We start from the raw sequence: 20145 nt of genomic DNA, 5'->3' as shown, positions 1-20145 counted from the left end.
AAACTATGTAATTATCCATTTGGAAAGAAACCTTTCTGTTGTGCACATCCACTTGGATTCATTGTACACATTACAAAATAATAGCAGGCAAGCGGGAGGGAGGCAGGGAGGCTTTCAGTGGGCGAGGCGGATCTGGTTGGAGGTAAAAAAGAGAGCTGACAGCTTCTAAATGCTGGCTTTGACCTTGCGAGCAAAGAAGTGATGCTGTAGCACATTCTGTGGGCTCAGACTGTCAGTCTGCCAATCTGTGCACCGTCTGTTCGTTTGCGTGTCATGTTGTGGATGTGCCGTTGTGAGGACTCAGTGACTCTGCTGGGGTACAAGCACCAAGAGAAAACAAGGGAGTTTTGTCAAATATCTCTAGAATCTGGTTCAAGGTTAAAAAGAAATACAAAGTTTTGGATTGAACAAGTTTTTTAAAAAAAGAAGAAGATGACAGTGGTACAACCCCTGGCAAAAATTATGGAATCACCGGCCTCAGAGGATGTTCATTCAGTTGTTTAATTTTGTAGAAAAAAAGCAGATCACAGACATGACACAACTTTCTGGCTTTAAGAAACACTATAAGAAATCAAGAAAAAAAGATTGTGGCAGTCAGTAACAGTTACTTTTTTAGACCAAGCAGAGGAAAAAAATATGGAATCACTCAATTCTGAGGAAAAAATTATGGAATCACCCTGTAAATTTTCATCCCCCAAATTAACACCTGCATCAGATCAGATCTGCTCATTGACATTGACCCTATGCCATGACATTGACCCTATGTGTCTTTTTGCAAGGAATGTGTTTGCAGTTTTTGCTCTATGGCAAGATGCATTATCATCTTGAAAAATGATTTCATCATCCCCAAACATCCTTTCAATTGTCCAAAATATCAATGTAAACTTGTGCATTTATTGATGATGTAATGACAGCCATCTCCCCAGTGCCTTTACCTGACATGCAGCCCCATATCATCAATGACTGTGGAAATTTACATGTTCTCTTCAGGCAGTCATCTTTATAAATCTCATTGGAACGGCACCAAACAAAGGTTCCAGCATCATCACCTTGCCCAATGCAGATTCGAGATTCATCACTGAATATGACTTTCATCCAGTCATCCACAGTCCATGATTGCTTTTCCTTAGCCCATTGTAACCTTGTTTTTTTCTGTTTAGGTGTTAATGATGCCTTTCGTTTAGCTTTTCTGTATGTAAATCCCATTTCCTTTAGGCGGTTTCTTACAGTTCGGTCACAGACGTTGACTCCAGTTTCCTCACATTCGTTCCTCATTTGTTTTGTTGTACATTTTTCGATTTTTGAGACATATTGCTTTAAGTTTTCTGTCTTGACGCTTTGATGTCTTCCTTGGTCTACCAGTATGTTTGCCTTTAACAACCTTCCCATGTTGTTTGTATTTGGTCCAGAGTTTAGACACAGCTGACTGTGAACAACCAACATCTTTTGCAACATTGCATGATGATTTACTCTCTTTTAAGAGTTTGATAATCCTCTCCTTTGTTTCAATTGACATCTCTCGTGTTGGAGCCATGATTCATGTCAGTCCACTTGGTGCAACAGCTCTCCAAGGTGTGATCACTCCTTTTTAGATGCAGACTAACGAGCAGATCTGATATGATGCAGTTGTTAGTTTTGGGGATGAAAATTTACAGGGTGATTCCATAATTTTTTCCTCAGAATTGAGTGATTCCATATTTTTTTCTTCTGCTTGGTCTAAAAAGTAACCGTTACTGACTGCCACAATCTTTTTTTCTTGATTTCTTATAGTGTTTCTTAAAGCCAGAAAGTTGCCATTTGAAATGACTTTAGTTTTGTGTCATGTCTGTGATCTGCTTTTTTTCTACAAAATTAAACAACTGAATGAACATCCTCCGAGGCCGGTGATTCCATAATTTTTGCCAGGGGTTGTAAATCATGCTCTGATCCACAACGATGATGTAGACTGAATTATTATTTATTGAAGCAGGACATAATAAGTGAAGAACAATATGGATTCAGAAAGTTTCGAACTACATCACAGGCTTTGATGGACTTTGTGGAAAATATAGCAACTGCAATTGACAATAAACAATACACAGTAGGTGTTTTTTGATTTGCAGAAGCGTTTGACACGATTAACCATGGAATATTATTAACTAAACTGCAGAAATACGGTATCAGAGGTCTGGCATATGAATGGATAACTAGTTATTTACAGGGCAGATTTCAGTATGTTCAATTTAATAATACAAACTCTGAGCTCAGGGAAGTCACATGTGGGGTGCTGCAGGGTTCAGTGTTGGGTCCTTTGTTGTTTATATTGTATATAAATGATATAAGTTGGGTGTCGAGATCACTGAGATGTGTCCTTTTTGCAGATGATACCACTGTGTTTTGCAGTGGTGATAATCTTGACAGCTTCTGGACATGGTGGAGAAAGAACTGGAAAAGTTTAAGGCTTGGTTTGACGCTAATAAGTTGTCACTCCACCTTGGGAAAACCAAATGTATTATATTTGGAAATAAACAGGTACCCAAATGTAAAACTTTAACCATAAACAACAAGGAAATTGAGCTAGTAAAAAAGAACAAAATTTTAGGTGTTGTAATTGATAATAAACTTAGCTGGAAATCACATATAAATTATGTCAAATTGAAATTGTCAAAAACTATTGCCATTCTGTATAAAGCCAAAGATGCACTGCCGCAAGAAGGGTTACTTACTTTATATCATTCTCTGATGGTACCATATATGACATATTGTGTTGAGTCGTGGGGAAACACTTACAAATCAAACATCAATCCAATATTTCTTTTGCAAAAACGAGCCATATGAGTTATCAATAAACATTATCGTGATCCAACTCATTCTCTATTTGTGTCTTTAAATTTATTAAAATTCATAGATTTGGTCGATTATATCACAATTCAAACTTTGTTTCGTGCAAAAAACCAAGCCTTACCGAGACGTGTCCAGAATCTGTTCAGATTGAGGGAACCCATTTATAGTTTAAGAGGTTGTGCACTTTTTATGAAACCATCAGTAAGAACAAATGTAAAGGGTTTTTGTGTGTCTGTGGTTGGGGTGAAGAAATGGAACCAATGTTCAATAGAGATTAGAATGTGTGGTACCTTAGTAGGATTCAAGAAACTACTCAAAAAGAACATCATGTCTAGGTATCATAAAGATAATAATATGATTTGATTTATAGGGAATGTTTAAATTAGAAATGGGTACGTATGTGTATATTTGAATGTATGTAGGTGTAAGTATATTTATGTCGGTGCATGTATGTGCGTATGTATGTATATGTATGTATGTGTATGTATATATATGTGTATATATATATATATATGTGTTAGTGGGTATGTATATAGGTATATATGTGAGTGTGTATATGTGTGTGTATAAATGTGTGTATATATATATATATGTGTGTATGTTAATGTATATATGTACGTATATAGGTATATATGGCACGGCCCAATCAGAGGGTCACCCCCTAGAGCCTGGTCTGCTTGAGGTTTCTTCCTAAGAGGGAGTTTTTCCTCACCACAGTTGCCTAGTGCTTGCTCTGGGGGTTGGTAAGGTTAGTCCTTGTTTGAGTAAAGTGACTTGGGCCAAATTTGTTGTGATTTGGCGCTTTATATATATATACATAATATAATTATACATGAATTGAAGTGTAATTGAATATTGAAGTGTATGTCTGTCTGTTGATATATATTGTGTTGTGAATTTGTGTTTATGTTATTATGACTGTTATAATTGTTGGACTTGTACTAGCAGGGGTGGGCGTTGATAAGCTTTGCTTCTGCCCACACCCTTTCGGACTCACAGGCTTTGTTTATATAATATTCATGTTATTTGTATGTTTCTGTTCTTTCGGATTTGTGTGTGTGTGCCGAATAAATTCATCCATTCATTCAATTCATTCATTATTCTCTGTGATCTCAACAGAAACTCCATAAAAATTACTGCATATTCAGATCTGAAATTTTGGGTTCTGAGCGATACAGGTGAGGACAAGTAAACCTCCTATTTTAGGCCATGATGGCAGTTTTTATCATATAAAAACACCAAAACATATAATAAGAAATGACGACAGATGGATCTTGACTGACTGCATGGTCATGAATGGTCATCTAGTGGTGAGCCTGTAGTACTAGTCCAGTGTGTAGATGCTTCAGCGTAGCGCACCTCATCGTAATACTATCGCAACAATGCAGATAATAGTCCTCATTTGGGTCTCCCTAAAAAGCTTCATTCATTCCAGTAGTACCATAAGAATTTGGGAAGAAAACCACAGCCAAAGATGTCAAGTTGCATCTGAGGTCATGGGTTCGTGTCCAGGTGTCCCAATCACAGAGCGAGACCAGAAGTACCAGAACTTTAAAGTCAGTTTCACTTGTGATTGAGATTATTTCAGTTGTACCAGCCCTATAGTGACACCAAACACAGCATAATGACTCCTATTGTTTTTGGGGTCGAAAGGTCAAGGTCACTGCAGTCTACTTTATAAAACATTTTGTGAGTGCAGTAACTTCTTTTTTTTTAACGGCACAATTGTCACCAAACTTGGTATGTGTGTTAGGCATGGTGACCGCAATAAGCTTGTTTTGGGCTCAAAAGGTCAAAGGTCAAAAACACTGATCTGTAATTGTTCTGCAGAAAAGTGATACTTGTTGATGGTGAGCTTATCAAAGTTTGACCAGGGCACAGTGATGCTGTGGTGCAATTTTTTGAGAATGTTGTAGTACACTTTTTTTTATGCTGCGCCGCATTTTTCCCCCCATACTGTGGTGTTCATTTTTATGCTCTGTGCAGGGTTTATTTTTTCATACTATGGTTCTGTTTTTTCATGCTATAGTGCAGTTTTTAATGCTGTGGTGCACTTTTTTCATGGTGTGTTGCATGTTTTTTCCGTGCTGTGGTGTTCTGAGTTTTTTTTTTTCTGCCGACATGAATGTTTCATTGGTGCACAGTTTTTTCATGGTGTGGTGCACATTTTATTTTTTTATTCTATGGTGCACATTTTTATGCTGTAGTGCACTTTTCCTGAAACACGTGTTGCTCAGCACAAGTCCATCGACATCGACTAAGATATGAAAAGGTGCTATAGTGTGTTTGAATCATTTTAAAAGTTACTTCAATTTATCTTTTTAAATTCAGTCAACTTTAAATTTTAAGGCAGCAACTTACTTTTTATAGTTAAATTAAAGAGTTTTTTAAAAATAGTTCATGATTCCATAAAATCAGTTTTTTTAGAGCAATTTTAAAAGAAGTACAAACATGAGTATTTATATTTCTACAATATATGATCAGAACTGCACACAATACAACAACGTTATTTTTCAGAAAAATCTAGTGTTTGTACTTGGAATTCTCAGTTTGTCTTTTTTTCCTCATTTATTTGCACAGAATCCCATGTGTCCACTAGAGGGTGACAGAGATATTTTGGTCTCAAATTTTCTTGCATGGCGTTTTTCAACAAAATTTGGGGTATTTGGGGGTGCTGAATCCAAATCTGGTGTTAATTTTTGCCAATCACATCACGTTTTTGAGATATGAAAACATATTTATTGTATCAAGCATTGAAGCAAAAGCTGCAGTCTCGCACACCTCTTTGGCGCCACAAACGATATTACTCTTGTTCACATTTTGCAAACCTGGTTTAAAAACTATGCTTTTGAAGCTGCCTTTGTGCATAATTAGTGGCGTCAAACTCGTGAGTGAATGAGCAATTTTTGCATAATCCATCAATAAGGAACATGCAGATTGCAAAAAAACATGATGTGATAGAGGAAATCTGAGCTCAGATTTGGATTCAAAGTCCATTCAAGAATTTTGTTGTTGTTGTTCTTGTTGACAAGTCTAAATCAATAACAGCTAAAATAATCAGGGACTCTCTGTTTCTCTCTCTCGCTCACCCCTGTTAGGACACAGAGGACCACCTGGCCTTCCTGATCACCGTGCCCACTGCTCTCTTCCTCTTCCTCTCCATCTTCATCCTCGTCTGCATCGAGTCGGTTTTTAAGAGGATGCTCCGCCTCTTCTCCCTCCTTATATGGGCGTGTCTGGTCACTATGGGCTACTTGTTCATGTTCTCAGGTGGGATTCTCAGCCCATGGGACCAGGTGAACTAACTCTGCAACTTGCGCACACACACACACACACACACACACACACACACACACACACACACACACACACACACACACACACACACACACACACACACACACACACACACACGTCACATGCACGTCTGCTTGCTTACACCTTTGGCATGCATGCGGCTCATGCGATTTCCCCTTGTGTGAGCGCAGAATTAATTACTTGCGTGTCAAACGTTAATGAGGTCCGATGAGAGCTGGAGGTGAGCAGAGCAGACAGACACATTACTTTCCACCGCCAGTCTCCATCTCTTTCTGACTAATCATCTCTATTTTGTCTTTCTCGCACCCTGCCTCCCTCCCACTATTCATCAAATCCCACCTTCACCACCCCCACATACACCCCATTTTCCCCGTCCGTCCCCTCGGGTGCAGATATTTTTTATCTTTGCCCACCTGTGAGAGTACAATCATTCTGCATTATTAATCACTCTATTCTACACTCTGGGTTATCGTACTTACACAAGCATCTATCTGTCTGTCTGTCTGTCTGTGTCTGAATAACACAGCGGTACTTTGTCCAGCTTTTTCATCCCTCTTTCAGCAGAAAGAAAGAAACAGAGCAGAGGAGTGGAACTGCAGTCTGCTCTCAGGGGGTCGGATTGACTGTGATTACTGAGAGAACAGGGTGTCTGATGGAGCATACAGACCCACTATCAGCGAAGGTCTGCGAGAGAGAGAGAGAGAGAGAGACAGTAGCTGTTCTGCTCAGCCATTCACTTTTAAACTCCCAAACACACTGTCTTACTCGCCCTCACACACACACACATGCACACTCTCAGGCACACGGTGGCTCACGTGCACGAGCAGCGTCTGCCTCCATCTAGCCGCATTAGCCAGTTAGTCTTGGATTTATTCAATTTCTGTGAAGGCCATAGCTCTGTGCAGAAGGAAGATTGAAGGCGGCTGCCACACCTGGTACCACAGGATGAAGACGCAGCACCACTGTCCTCTGTCTGAGCATCCGTGCACGTGTGTGCATGTTGGAAAGGCCAAGGCTGCTTGTTTTCATTGTAGGTGTTGCAGCACGCCCGCACGTGGACATATATAAGTGCTGCCATTGCACTATGGGTGTCTGTGAGTATGGAAACAAAAAGAGATGATGCTTCTCATCGGGCAGAGTTTCAGAGTCTTTTAGCATTCGAGGCTTGAGATGTTGTGAAGATGCAGAGCGTGTGATCGCTCGGCTGGCAGGCACGGGCGGGTGACGCGCCAGAAATTGAACTGCTTTTCTCAATACCTGCAGCCACAGCCTGGACATGATGTGCTGTTCTCAGTCCTTCAGCTTCCAAACGATAGTTCGAGCTTAACAGATTTTCTTTGTTGCCGACCAGGACAGCAGGGTGGAGGTGAGGACTCCGCCTATTTGTGCAAAAAGAGATTAAATGCTGTGCAGATGGTTGGGGAAGGTCATAGGTTCAGTCCTCTGACCAGACTGCAGGCGTGGATGAGGAAGTTGAAAGAGCAGCACTGGTCTCACCTTCATTGTTAATCCCCGAGTTGCTCCTTCAGTGGCAGCACCCTGACGTGTGTGAATGTTAAGTACTTTGGAGGAAGGCGTGAGGAAAATTCACTTTCTTTAACACTGCAGCATAAATGTGTCTGTTATTTCATTCTTTAAAATTCTTACCCTGTGACATCACAGATCCAAGAGGACACTCCAAGAGCACGTTTCTCCACCAAGAACCAACACTGAACTCTGCACGTCACCAGGGGTGCGCCATCAGGAGCAAACCACTTAAAACTAAAACTGGAATTAAACAATGAATAGAACATGCGGCTGGGGACAGTTCAGATTCTTTCAGTGGTTCTCCAAACTGGTGATGCTAACTCAAAACCCTGCTTGGGAGAGGATCAAAGCCTGTTTTAAATGCTGTTTTGAGGAATGTATCAAAAGGACAACGTCACTGTGAAGGCAAATACTAGACAAAATATACAACAGGACATTGAAACCGGAATTAAACAACAGATCAAACGTGTGGCTGGAGATAGCACCACATTAATAACGTGAAACACTGATTTGGAGTATTTTGAAACCTGTTTAAAACGCTGTTCCAGAGGCCATACCCAAAAGAAGATGTCAAAAGCTGTGCTGAATGTGGCCTCAGGATGTCACCAACTGATCCAAAACAAATGCTTCAACATCAAAACTCCAGTGAATGAATGAATGAATGAATGAGGATCACACTTTTTGATTTTGTACTTAAAAGTGACATTCGGTGTATATCCAGGCAGTGGCAAACACCATATTTCTTACAGTAGAAGAATATAAATGGTGAGAAGCAGTTTTGTAGGTTGGAAGGATGTAGGTTTGATTCCTATTCTTTGAGCATCTGCCCTCTGAAGGAAGTGTGTTATGCAAACCAGAAAAAAGATGGGATGATATGAAGATGCAAATAAAATTTAAAATAACCAGTTATCTTTACATTTATTTCAGTTCCATTTCATCACAGACAACATGAACCCAAAACATTTCATGTTTTTTTTTTCTGGTCAGCTTCATTTCATTTGTTTAAATATGTCTATTCCTTCATTTGAGGGCTTTGTCAAGTAGGTAGTTCTCAAATATCGAGTAAATATGCTGGAAAGAGACAGGTGAGGGAAGCCACCAAGACACCCAGACAAAACAGAAGAAGTTATAGTGCAGAAGATAACTACAAAAATACTTCAAATGGTGTTGCAAGCACCAAATTTGGAACAAATACTCTGTACCCATTACTCTTTCAAAAAAGCAGTGTCCACTTGCCTTTTCAATAGGCAGCCAGGTAGGGGTCAATGAAGAATTATACAGGGGTCAAAATCATATCAAAAACTATACCACATTATTTGCCTGATCATAAAGATTCCAAAAAGGTATATTTTGAGCTATCTCTGACTGAATTCTATGGAGTTATGGGTAAAAGTAGCAAAAATGGTGACAAAGGTCAGTTTCAGTTTGAGCAGGAGTCAAAAGTTAAAGTTACTCCAATTTTGGTAAAAAAAAAAAAGTAATGCAAATTATTGGTCAAGCTAATAGGATTAATAAATGGAATATTTTTGACTGTGTTCAATGGTTGGTTTCCACAAACGATGTTGACATCCATTGGATTCTACAACATGTGACATATGTTACCCTGTAACATGACAGACGGTGCAAACTATTCCTTTTTAAAACTATTTGCTCAACCAATAATTTGCACAACATTTTACCAAAATTATTGCAACTTTACCTTTGACCCCTGTACAAACTAAAATGGACATTTCTCACCATTTTTGTTGTTATTTACACCATAACCCCATAGAATTCAGTCATAGATGGTCCAAACTATACCTTTTTGAAATCTGTATGATCAGTCAAATTATATGGAATACCTTTCAATATGATTGGAGCATTTTAAAATTTTGACCCCCTTGTAAAAAAAAAAAAAACATGCAAAATTTCAGCTGCAGGTTTGCCAGAAGGCACATGGGAAACCTGATACTAGATTCAATCTGTTTTTCTGTTTTACAATCCTTCTCTATTCCACTCCAACATGACGCTACGTAACAGACAAACGTTGCATGATGCACAGTTTCTCCAAACACAACCACGGAAGAGTATAACTCATTCAGATGTGTCTTGGTGTCTTGGTAGCTTCTCTCACTAGCCTCTTTCCAGCACTCTCAGTCAGTTTTCCACAAAAATGATTTGCTCCAAATCATCATTCTCACTGGATTCCACTGATTCTGGAAAACCTTAATGACACAGGAAATAAGCAGACAGGCAGGAAGGTCAAAGTTCATCTCTTGTCATAGTTGGAACTGTGACCCACCCTGAGCAGTCACCATTACATCAACCATAACAGGAAGAGGTGGAGGGACAGCAGGGAGGGACACTGGAGGTACCGGCTCAAGATATCAACAAACAGCACAGGATCCTGTACACAAACATACTCTGAGGTCAGACTGAGGGTCGTTTGATTTGGTGGAAGCTTTTATGAGCAGCCCACAAAGCCCTTATTAATATTCTGCATTAAAATGCAGACAGGGGACATACTTTTCACATTGTGAAGTCTCAAGCAGCGAGAGTTATGATTCCTTTCCGGAGGATTTCCTGATGGATGGTCGACCACGCAGGAGGAAATCAATCCAAGTTGCTGAACAGGGCTTTGCAGATCCAAGTGAGACTCACTAATGAGCATCAGCAATGGAAGGATTAGGGATTATATGTCAATATATCAAGTCAGGATAGAGATTATATGTGCAGGATGTCCGTTGACCTCAAGAACTTTGCAGGATGTGAGGTAGTTTTCTGGGTTGGTTGGAGAGGCATCAGGTTTGGAGTGAGAAATGGGTCATGGCCTGTTTAAATATCTGATCTGACATCAGTACAAACACTGGCTCATCTGTTTTATTGGGACTATTGTCTTGATAATATGATGGCTCAGTGGGATTAGGAGTTGGGAAACCAATATATAAGCAGGGTGCACATAACTAGTACCCATGGTGCTTGTGTGTGCTAAACATCATTAATACACAGCAGAGGGAAACACTTTTCCTACAATCTGTCACTGCTGTCCTCTTATGAAGTGCTTCCTTTGTGCTTTCTGCTGCGAATCATTTATTTTTAGCATGCACAAGCAACATGAGTACCAGTTATGTGCATGCCTGGGTTTGATTTTAGGTTATTCTATTTGGGTGACACTTTGTCCACGACCACACAGCTGTGAATGGGCACCAGCCTTGGCTAGGGAAAAGACTGGCATCCTGTTCAGGTGAAGTTGTAGACTCAACCGCTTCATGCTTTAGAATCCTGGGATGAGCACGGGTCCCACTGGGCCTGCACATGATCAATATCTTCTTTAGTATGGCCAAAGCAGATGATGGTGCCACTGAGTCTGGTTTTCTGGAAGGTTTATTCCTATAAGCAAAACATGCAGAGGGAGTTGTTCCTCATCACTGTGGCCACTGTGCTTGCTAATAGGGTGCATAAGGCCTAGACCTCGCTTTTGTATAGTGCTCTGAGGTAATATGTTATAATTCCGCTCTGTATAAATAAATTCAGTTGTATTGATAGTTGAAATTCATGTTGGCAGAACTCAAAAATGGATTGCCTTAGTTTTTTTAAGTTTATGTACTCACAAAATACATTATTAGATCTTAAATGTTTGAAGTCTGTGTTGCATAAACACACTGGCCACTTTATTAGGTACACTTTGCTAGTACAGCGTTGGAGCCCGTTTTGCCTTCAGAACTCTCTTAATTCTTCATGGCATAGATTCAACAAGGTTTTGGAAACATTCCTCAGAGATGTTGGTCCATGTTGACATGATGACATCACACAGTCGCCCCCATTCAACCAGTCTGTCCATTCTCCTCTGACATCAACAAGGCATTTTCATCCACACAACTACCGCTCACTGGATATCTTCTCTTTTTCAGACCATTCTCTGTAAACCCTAGAGATGATTGTCTGTGAAAATGCCAGTAGATCAACAGTTTCTGAAATACTCAGACCAGCCTGTCTGGCACCAACAACCATGCCACGTTCAAAGTCACTTAAATCTCCTTTCTTCTCCATTCTGATGCTCAGATTGAACTTCAGCAAGTCATCTTCACCACGTCTAGATGCCTAAATGCATTGAGTTGCTGCCATGTGATTGGCTGATTTTAGCTATTTGTTTTAGCAATCAATTGAACAGGTGTACCTAATAAAGTGGCCGATGAATCTACATTGTTTGATTGTGGGTAAATTTAAAAAAACACATACTGGTGAAATGAACTAATTTCTAGTTGTTCCAACTGAAAGTTTTCACATTAATAGAATTTAATTTGAAGTACAAAGAATAGTATGTGAATAATAATAATCCAGGCACAATTACAGAAGATGGATTATTTGTTGGTTTCTGCTTCCTTTGGTGTATCGATTTTCACACCTACAGTATTGTAGAAGGAGCTACAAAATGCTGAGAGTGTACTATACTAGACTACTATATTTTACTAGACTATAAAGTATCTGAAATCATCACAGGAGTTTTCTATAAATATCTGGTTGATCTGAACCAACGTTTTACCTGTTGACATCTTTCTGCTTGCAGGTGTCTTTCTTCCTGTTTATAGTGTTTGTTGTGTACACAATGCTGCCCTTCTCCATGAGAGCGGCCATTATTGCCAGTGCCATCACCTGCTTCTCACACACTGTGACCCTCAGCATCTGCCTGGCCTCCACTATCTCGGAACTGGAACCTCTAATCTGGCAGGTACAACATGTTACTGCATTGATTAGCCAGATAGTTATTACCATGTTATTGTCTACACAATGACCTGCTCCTGTGACTCCTTAGGTACCTTTGCCAGCAAGAAATGCTTGATTGATTTTGACTTTCTGGGTGATGCTGTGATCTTTGATAAATCAATGGATGCTCTGATTGCTGCACTTGAGAAGCTGAGTTAGGACTCAGTTAGGACTTCTCGATTGTCAAGTCCAAGATTGAGACTTCGTTGTCTTCATGGACTTGGCCCTCAGATGTATATTTGTATGCATCAAAAGTGTAGACCTTATTGAAACATTCATTTATCTTGGCAGTGACTGGGTCACTGCCATCATGTTTCTGGGTCCTTGATGTTTGAGTTTGAGAGATGCTTGGGAACAGTTTATGGTGCCATGAGGTCACTGGACTGAGGTTTTTGGTGATGCCGATATCTTTGCAGAAAATGAAGGTCCAGGTCTTTAGGGTCCTGTCTTATCTCTATACTTGTGAGACCTGTAGGCAAACCAGTCTCCTAAGATGATGACTGAATGTCTTTGGTACTAGGTTTCTTCAGAGGATGCTTAGATGTCCATGAAATGACTTTGTGTCAATCAAACAGTCACTTCAGGAGAAACAGAAGACATGTACCACTTCCATTGTGAGGCAACATTTCGGCCATTTCTCTGGGCATGTTTGGGTGTGTAGGTGACTCATTGTTGAGAACTCCAGCAACTGGAAAAGGCCAAGAGGTTGCCAAGGTATTCATCAATAAAGCATGTTTGGATAAGCTAATTGTCCTTGGATACAGCCCCGAAAGAGCCAGTTGACTTGTGCATCCTGTTTAAGGCACTCAAGGTTGACACAGTAGTAGAAGTGCTGGGCACCTACGTGGAATAAGTGTGTATGTGTGTCCTGTTCAGGATTTATGAGGTGAGAACATGAGGTAGGAGAGAGAGAGAAACGTGTGAAAATTGGCACATAGGGTCTCGCTATAATCGTGCAAGGCTAAGGTCAGATCTATCCATAGTTGTTTTAGCTGATTACGCTGCTGCAACTGCACTGCTCCTCTAGCTGGCATTAGAGGTTCAACATTCCTTGGGCCTGTTCCTGCTTCTCCAAGTAGACTGGACTGTGCCTCCAGTGTCTCCAGTCACCACCAAAAGTAGATCTGATGAATTCAGATGGAGGATGCAGCCATATGTAACACCAGGGCATATTGTGGAATGCGAATTTGCATAAAAAAATGAATGTGTTGCAAAAAATAAGAATGTCCAATAGTTAAGCCTCATTTTAGTGTGTGTGCATGTGTGTGTGTGTGTGTGTGTATTTGTGTGTGATACAGATCTTAGCCAATGTGATCATCTTCACCTGTGGTAACCTGGCTGGAGCGTACCACAAGCACCTCATGGACCTGGCTCTGAAGCAGACCTACCAGGACACCTGCAACTGCATCAAGTCCCCCATCAAGCTGGAGTTTGAGAAGTACCAGCAGGTAAAGACACGGTTCACACTCTTCTTCCTGCAGCTCTGAGCCTCATGTGAAAATTAAAATGAATGCAAACCTGTTTGGGTTTATTGCCAAAATATTTCATTTCTCATTTTTGCCAGTAAAGTTGGCAAGTCGGTCCACGTCTTCAGAGGCATTACGCAGTGACATTCACTTAACATTAGCATCTTGACACTGGCATTACCCACTCTCTAACCAAGCAAATGCCACAGAATAACATATTAATAATAACTAGAGATCCACTTGGTAGAGATCTTTAATATGGAGCTGTAGATTTTGCAATATATTCATATTCATGGTGAAATATTGTAAATTATACACTCACCAGCCACTTTAATAGGTACACCCGGTCAAGTGCTTGTTAAGACAATTCAGCCAATCACATGGCAGCAACTCAGTGCATTTAGTTCAAACTGAGCATCAGAATGGAGAAGAATGAGGGTTTGTTGGTTCCAGACGGGCTGGTCTGCGTATTTCAGAATCTGTTGATCTGTTGGGATTTTCACACACAACCATCTCTAGGGTTTACAGAGAATGGTCCAAAAAAGAGAAGATATCCAGTGAGCGGCAGCTGTGTCGATGAAAATGTCTTGTTGATGTCAGAGGTCAGAATGGACAGACTGGTTGAACGGGCAACTACGTGATGCCGTCATGTCAACATGGACCAACATCTCTGAGGAATGTTTCCAACACCTTGTTGAAACTATGCAATGAAGAATTGAGGCAGTTTTGAAGGCAAAAGTGGGTCCAACCCTTTCCTAGTGAGGTGTACCTAATAAAGTGGCCAGTGATTGTATGTCATCAGTATATGTTTTTTTAATAGCAGTGTCATTTTAGGAATGTTACAAATCATTTTTTGATGTTATAGAGCCATAACTGTCATTCCAAACCAGGTAGAAAATCAGCTTCCCTGACCTTTATAAGGGTCATCCTTCCTTGACATACCGCGTTTGGTAGAAATCAGTAAAAGGACCTTTGAGGATCCAATAAACAGAGTTGACCTTGAACCCAATGATTGATGTCCGGTAAATGTGTGCCACCCTTGGTCCAAATCAGACTGAAGTCCTTAATCGTGACCTACATGCTTTGGTGCAAATTGGAGGGCAAATCAAAATTATTGAAGGGCAAATCAAAATTTTGACCTTTGACCCCAGTGACCTTACCACAGTAATTATCCTTTACCACAGCAGTTCCAGAATCCACCTACATATATGAGCCAAATTTGGTGCAGATTGAAGAGGAAAACATCAAATTTAACCTTTGACCCTAGTGGCGTCAACCTTTGAAAAGTTTGACCTTGCCTGGGCAAGAACCCACCTTCATATGTGTGCTAACCTTGGTCCAAATCAGTGTCGAAAAACTGCAGTTTTGACCTTGATCCCAAATAACCTTGACCTTTGCCAAAACAGAGTGTTAAAGGGCATTTCTGGGGATAACTGTCATCCATATTTCAAGTTTGTTGGAAATCTGCCAGAGGACTTGGGCGGAGTAAGGCAATGAACAGATCAACTCAAACTTTGGTGTTCGACTGAAAAAGATGAATTTGCAAGTAAAATTCAAAGAGGATCGCGAACGTACGTGAGAAAGGTAGCGACGCCATGACACTGCACCAGTATACACCAGGAACCCTTTAAAAAAGTCTGCTGTTGCAAAATCTAAATTTTTGCTGCATACTTGTGTTAGAGTGTACGCATCATCAGTAAGCATCGGGGTCAAAGGACAGGTGAGACAGTGGCATCGCAGTGCGTCCAAATTGTATCTCTACTACTCACTCGCTTATTTCGACTACATACTGTACTGCAGTAATGGTTTGGGTTATTTAAGTAAAATATGGTATTCAGGGATTCAATGGACTGTAGGTCCTGTGCAGAAATCACTATTTACAATTAATTGAAAATTATGTTTTTAGAACTGTTTATGCTGCTTTGGGATTGTATAACGCCAAGCTGGAAGCCGCTACCATTATGGATGTTGTTGATTATTTCTGTCTGGTTCGCACCATTTTCCACGTCTCCATTTGGGAAACCTGCAAATATATACTGTATAGTAAGGAATGTATTTTGCACAAAAAAGGCAAATCTGACTACAGTGCATGCAGGACAGGTGCAGGTCGAGGCAGCCATCAAACCCATGCTCGTGCAAGGATACATAGCCCAATCATAGCACTCCCCCCGCCCCACCAGAGGCTTACTTTTTCACATGCATTCAGATTTATGAGGACGGAGCAGTTGATTGCTTTGAAAATGTTCTCGTTTTGTGCAGATTGTGTGTGACTGCAAACAGATGTCAGCGCATTAAAACAGACTACAGCTGTTCATTAATGAAACATATGATTAATAAAGCTGCATCTCTTCAGTTCCCGCTCTGCATGCTCACAGTGGAGCGCCCACATGGGTTCGGTGCTGAATAAGTAAATATGTCCGGGTGGTGGAGGGTTCTATTTTTAGCTCTCTACCCTCCTCTCGACTTAATTTGCTGCGGTGTTTTAGGAAATGAGCCTGTGCTATGTGACCAATGTAATGACCCTGTCTGCTGTGAGCCGCATTTGTGAGTCACACCCCCTGAGGCGCCCATTCACTCTCTCCATCATACCCCCGCCCCACACACATACACACACACACATACATACATAAGTGCACCGAAATCACACTCTATTGTGTAAGGTAATAAACTGGCAGAAAAGTATATGAGTCCACAACTTACAGCGTTACACATCAGCTTTGGCAATTGCACCTGAATTTGGGTTTGTGGCTTTTTCTTGTTTCCCCCCCCACACACACACACAGAACTGAACATATGATACAACATCAAGTGCAGACATATCCAGATCAGATTAGAGATTAAATTAGATAGAACTTTATTAATCCCTTGGGAAGACTCCCTCAGAGAAACTGAGGTTCCAGCAGCATTGTATAGCAGCACACAGGGTAAGAAGCACACAGAGTAACTAAAGTAAAAATACAAAACAATTTGCAAAATGTAAATACAAATATAAATACCAGAAATACTGCCTGCTACTGATTTACTGTCTACTACTGTTCCTCTCCTTCCTGTCCCCTGTCTTCCTGTTACCCCTTCTCCCCCCCAAGTAAGGAGTTTTTCAGTCTGTTGGTCCTGCACTTTGGAAGGAGCAGTAGCAGCAGCACAAAAAAGTGTTTTTGCTCTTTTAAACTCTGCCGTTGGTTTCAGGATCACTGAACAGCACTGGATTGTAGCCTATGAACACCTTGTGACTTTGCGTCAGTCGAGCATGTCAGTGTTCATTTGTAGGGCACTGAGTCACAGGTACTGTTGTAGTCGATCTCGGCCGTGCTCAAGTTGGCCTGCCTTGTCTTAGAGTCCTGGGAGATTGATGTGTAAACCAGTGGGAGGTGCTTCGGTTTCCAAAGCCTTTCTGAACTTCCCTCATGTACTAACTCTACACAGTTGCAGTGATGCCTGACTGGATGTTTCCATGTTATGGCAAATTAATAGACGATAATTCAATGGTGTTGTACCTTTGTGGGGATCCTTCTTGCTCAGTCTTGTCCTGTCCTGAGTTATCTAGCCACGGTGGCATCCTGCTGTTGGCAGCTCATTTATTTGAGCTGCCAGAGGCTCATGGAGTGCCATTAGTGTCTTCAGCCAGTTGGCGTGAATCATTTCAGGTCCCTGTGCTTCTTCTTACGCAATTTCTCCTGGGATTAATAAAGTATTCGGATGTTTTTGGTGCATATTATTGGATAGTTGCTTCTGTGACAATGACTGGTTCTAGGCATTGGTGTTATGTGATGCTTTCTTCTCCCGCATGTCTGTCCAGTATAGTTTGGTCTCAGCTCTCACTGGGGCTGGTCTGTAAAAATCTGTAACCTTTTCCTACATTCTGATGCAACCTGGAAAGCTCAATACTGACTTTCTTTGCATCATTTTTAAGACACCAGTTTTTTTTTTTAAACTCTGGAAATCTTCTAATCTTGGGCTATTCCACAGAGCCCCGTTCATTCCTGTTTAATCCCGAATACCAAATTGGGGCATGTTTTGGAGAATCATAGTAACTTCTTGATCCATCTTTGTCAATCTTGAACAAATGTGGTATACGTAATAGTTCCGTCCATCATCGGCACCAGATTTGAAATTGGGATCCAATTTTTGAACTGTTAAAAAATTTAATCCCGATTCACAAAATCATTGATAATGCATGGTGACTTCTGGGAATTCATAGTGATTATGGGTTGAAACATGTTTGAAGTCAAAGCAGTGTTTGTTGCTGTTTTGGCGAAGGGCACAGCTCCTTTTCTTTCATTTCGGGCAGGTTGTCAGGTCTGCACTTTATAAGCCAGCCAGTTGTTCAATATGCACTCTATAAACCAACCTCTTAGGAGGCGAGTCAGATTAAGATGCTTCATCCCATTTTTGCACTTTTTTGGATCATGGGCGATCATAGTAGAACGGTTGCAACTCCCCACAACCCCCCATCAATATACAACACTGACTGATTCTTCTGTTAGAAATGTGGATTGCTGTACAAATAAAATAACCTTGTCTGTATTGTGTCAGCCTTTTTTCTTTGTTTGCTTTGTTTTTTTTAAAAAAGGAGAACATGTTCACAGCAGATTCACAGAGACAGTGAGGACAGGTTTTTATCCTCTATACTTTGAGAATAACAATCTCCCCACTTTCTGAACTTCGAACTTGCAGACTTTATGAAAAATACAGGGAAAAAAGTGCTTTATCTTTCTCTCATTTCAAAAAGAAGCTTTGACATCTGACTTTGTTTTGTTACCACTTTCTGCCACAAAGACGTCTGAATGCTCTCAATGTGTCATCCTTCCTCCCCTTCTACACCCTGTTTGTGTGGCTTGCCTTTGTCTGGCTGTCATCCGTTTGTGTCTCTCTCTGTCTGTAGGAGCGCTTACTTTTATCCCTGCTACCAGCTCATATAGCTCGAGTGATGAAAGCTGAGATCATCCAGAGGCTGCAGGGACCCAATTTTGGCAGGACTGAAAACACCAACAACTTTCACAACCTCTACGTGCAGCGGCACACCAACGTCAGGTGAGGCTCTTTCTCTCTGTGCTTCCACATAATGAAGGTTATTTTCTGCTCTCAGTTCACTGCTCATTGTTTCCACACCGCCCTCACACTGATCATACCTCTTCTTTGGTGCTCCCTCTCTTTGCCTTCATATGTGCTCTGTGCAGCACTTATCTTCTACCCATTCCTTTTGGTCCGAGTATCTTCTGTAGATCCGTCCTTCTTATTCCATTTTCATTACTGTAGATTAATTCATTTGCATTCATCCAGCTTTCATTACACTCTGAGGTCACTCTGCCTCTTACTCTCGCATGTCATTAACATCTTTCTACACTGCAGGAGGCAGAGGGTTTGTAGAACTGGATCAGACAACAAAAGCCGGACTCTCTCTCTCTGTCTCTGAGGAATGCCCTGTAAAAAGTTTTTTGCCCTCATGTTGGACCTTCACTGGAGAACCGGCTCTTTGTAAAAGGGGCTTCATGTTGTCCTTCTAGTCATAACAAATCCTTACATGATCTAATTCACGGAAAAGAACTAGAGAAACAACTGGCACATAGGAACACCACCAGGTGGCTCTGTACAGTCCGTAAATACAGCGTATGCCCGTTACTGGCAACCATTTTTCCAAAGAGAACGTAATCATACGCTGGGTTAACTTTCCTGGGTGTCATTTACATAATTTCATTTTTGCGTCACCTGTTAAGTTGATATTTGGGGTTGTTTGAATGGTTTGAAACAGCTCATGTGGACATCATGTGAGACTGTAGGAAATGTGCAGAACATCAAGTGGTCTTCAAAGGGCAGTGATTACGACATGTTTGCAGAGTGTGATTGCAGATAATAGAATTTAATATTTACCATTTGATTTCTACCAAGATATTTGTGTAACTACCGGTAACTACTGTGACGCTGTTGAACTTGTAGAGGCGTTCACCTACCTCAGCACTGACATTCATATTAGAGGTGGGCGGATCGATCTTAATATCGATACCAACGCTGGTATTGATATTGAACGATCCTCGTGTAAAAAGATCGATACTCAAGCTTTTTTCTCTCCCGCCTGCACTGACTGCTGCACACGCAGATTCATCAAAGTCTACTCTGTCTGTAAGAGCAGCGCTGCGCTGTGTCACACAACACGGAGCAGCGCACCCTTGTATTGTGGTTTGTCAGCCCTCTACCTCAGGAGATTTTGTTTTAGGTTGTGTTGAGTGATATTTTTTTAAACAAAAATGTTGATTGTGATAATAAAGTATTT

At 40.8% G+C, this 20145-nt stretch overlaps 1 protein-coding gene across 3 annotated transcripts in view; it reads left to right on the top strand.

Annotated features, from left to right (window-relative positions):
- adcy2b (adenylate cyclase 2b (brain)) overlaps positions 1 to 20145 on the top strand; it is a 103044-nt gene that overhangs the window by 25765 nt on the left and 57134 nt on the right. For all 3 annotated transcript variants that reach the window (XM_034161034.1, XM_034161033.1, XM_034161035.1), the window contains exons 2-5: positions 5922 to 6119; positions 12215 to 12376; positions 13710 to 13859; positions 18760 to 18908. In XM_034161034.1, coding sequence (XP_034016925.1) covers positions 5922 to 6119; positions 12215 to 12376; positions 13710 to 13859; positions 18760 to 18908 — 659 coding nt within the window. The remainder of the gene's footprint in view (positions 1 to 5921; positions 6120 to 12214; positions 12377 to 13709; positions 13860 to 18759; positions 18909 to 20145) is intronic.

This window comes from Thalassophryne amazonica, chromosome 20, assembly GCF_902500255.1.
Source record: "Thalassophryne amazonica chromosome 20, fThaAma1.1, whole genome shotgun sequence".
In the NCBI taxonomy this organism is placed as follows: Eukaryota; Metazoa; Chordata; class Actinopteri; order Batrachoidiformes; family Batrachoididae; genus Thalassophryne; species Thalassophryne amazonica.
Note: the sequence above shows the minus strand (reverse complement) of the source record. Positions and strands in the feature narration are given on the sequence as shown.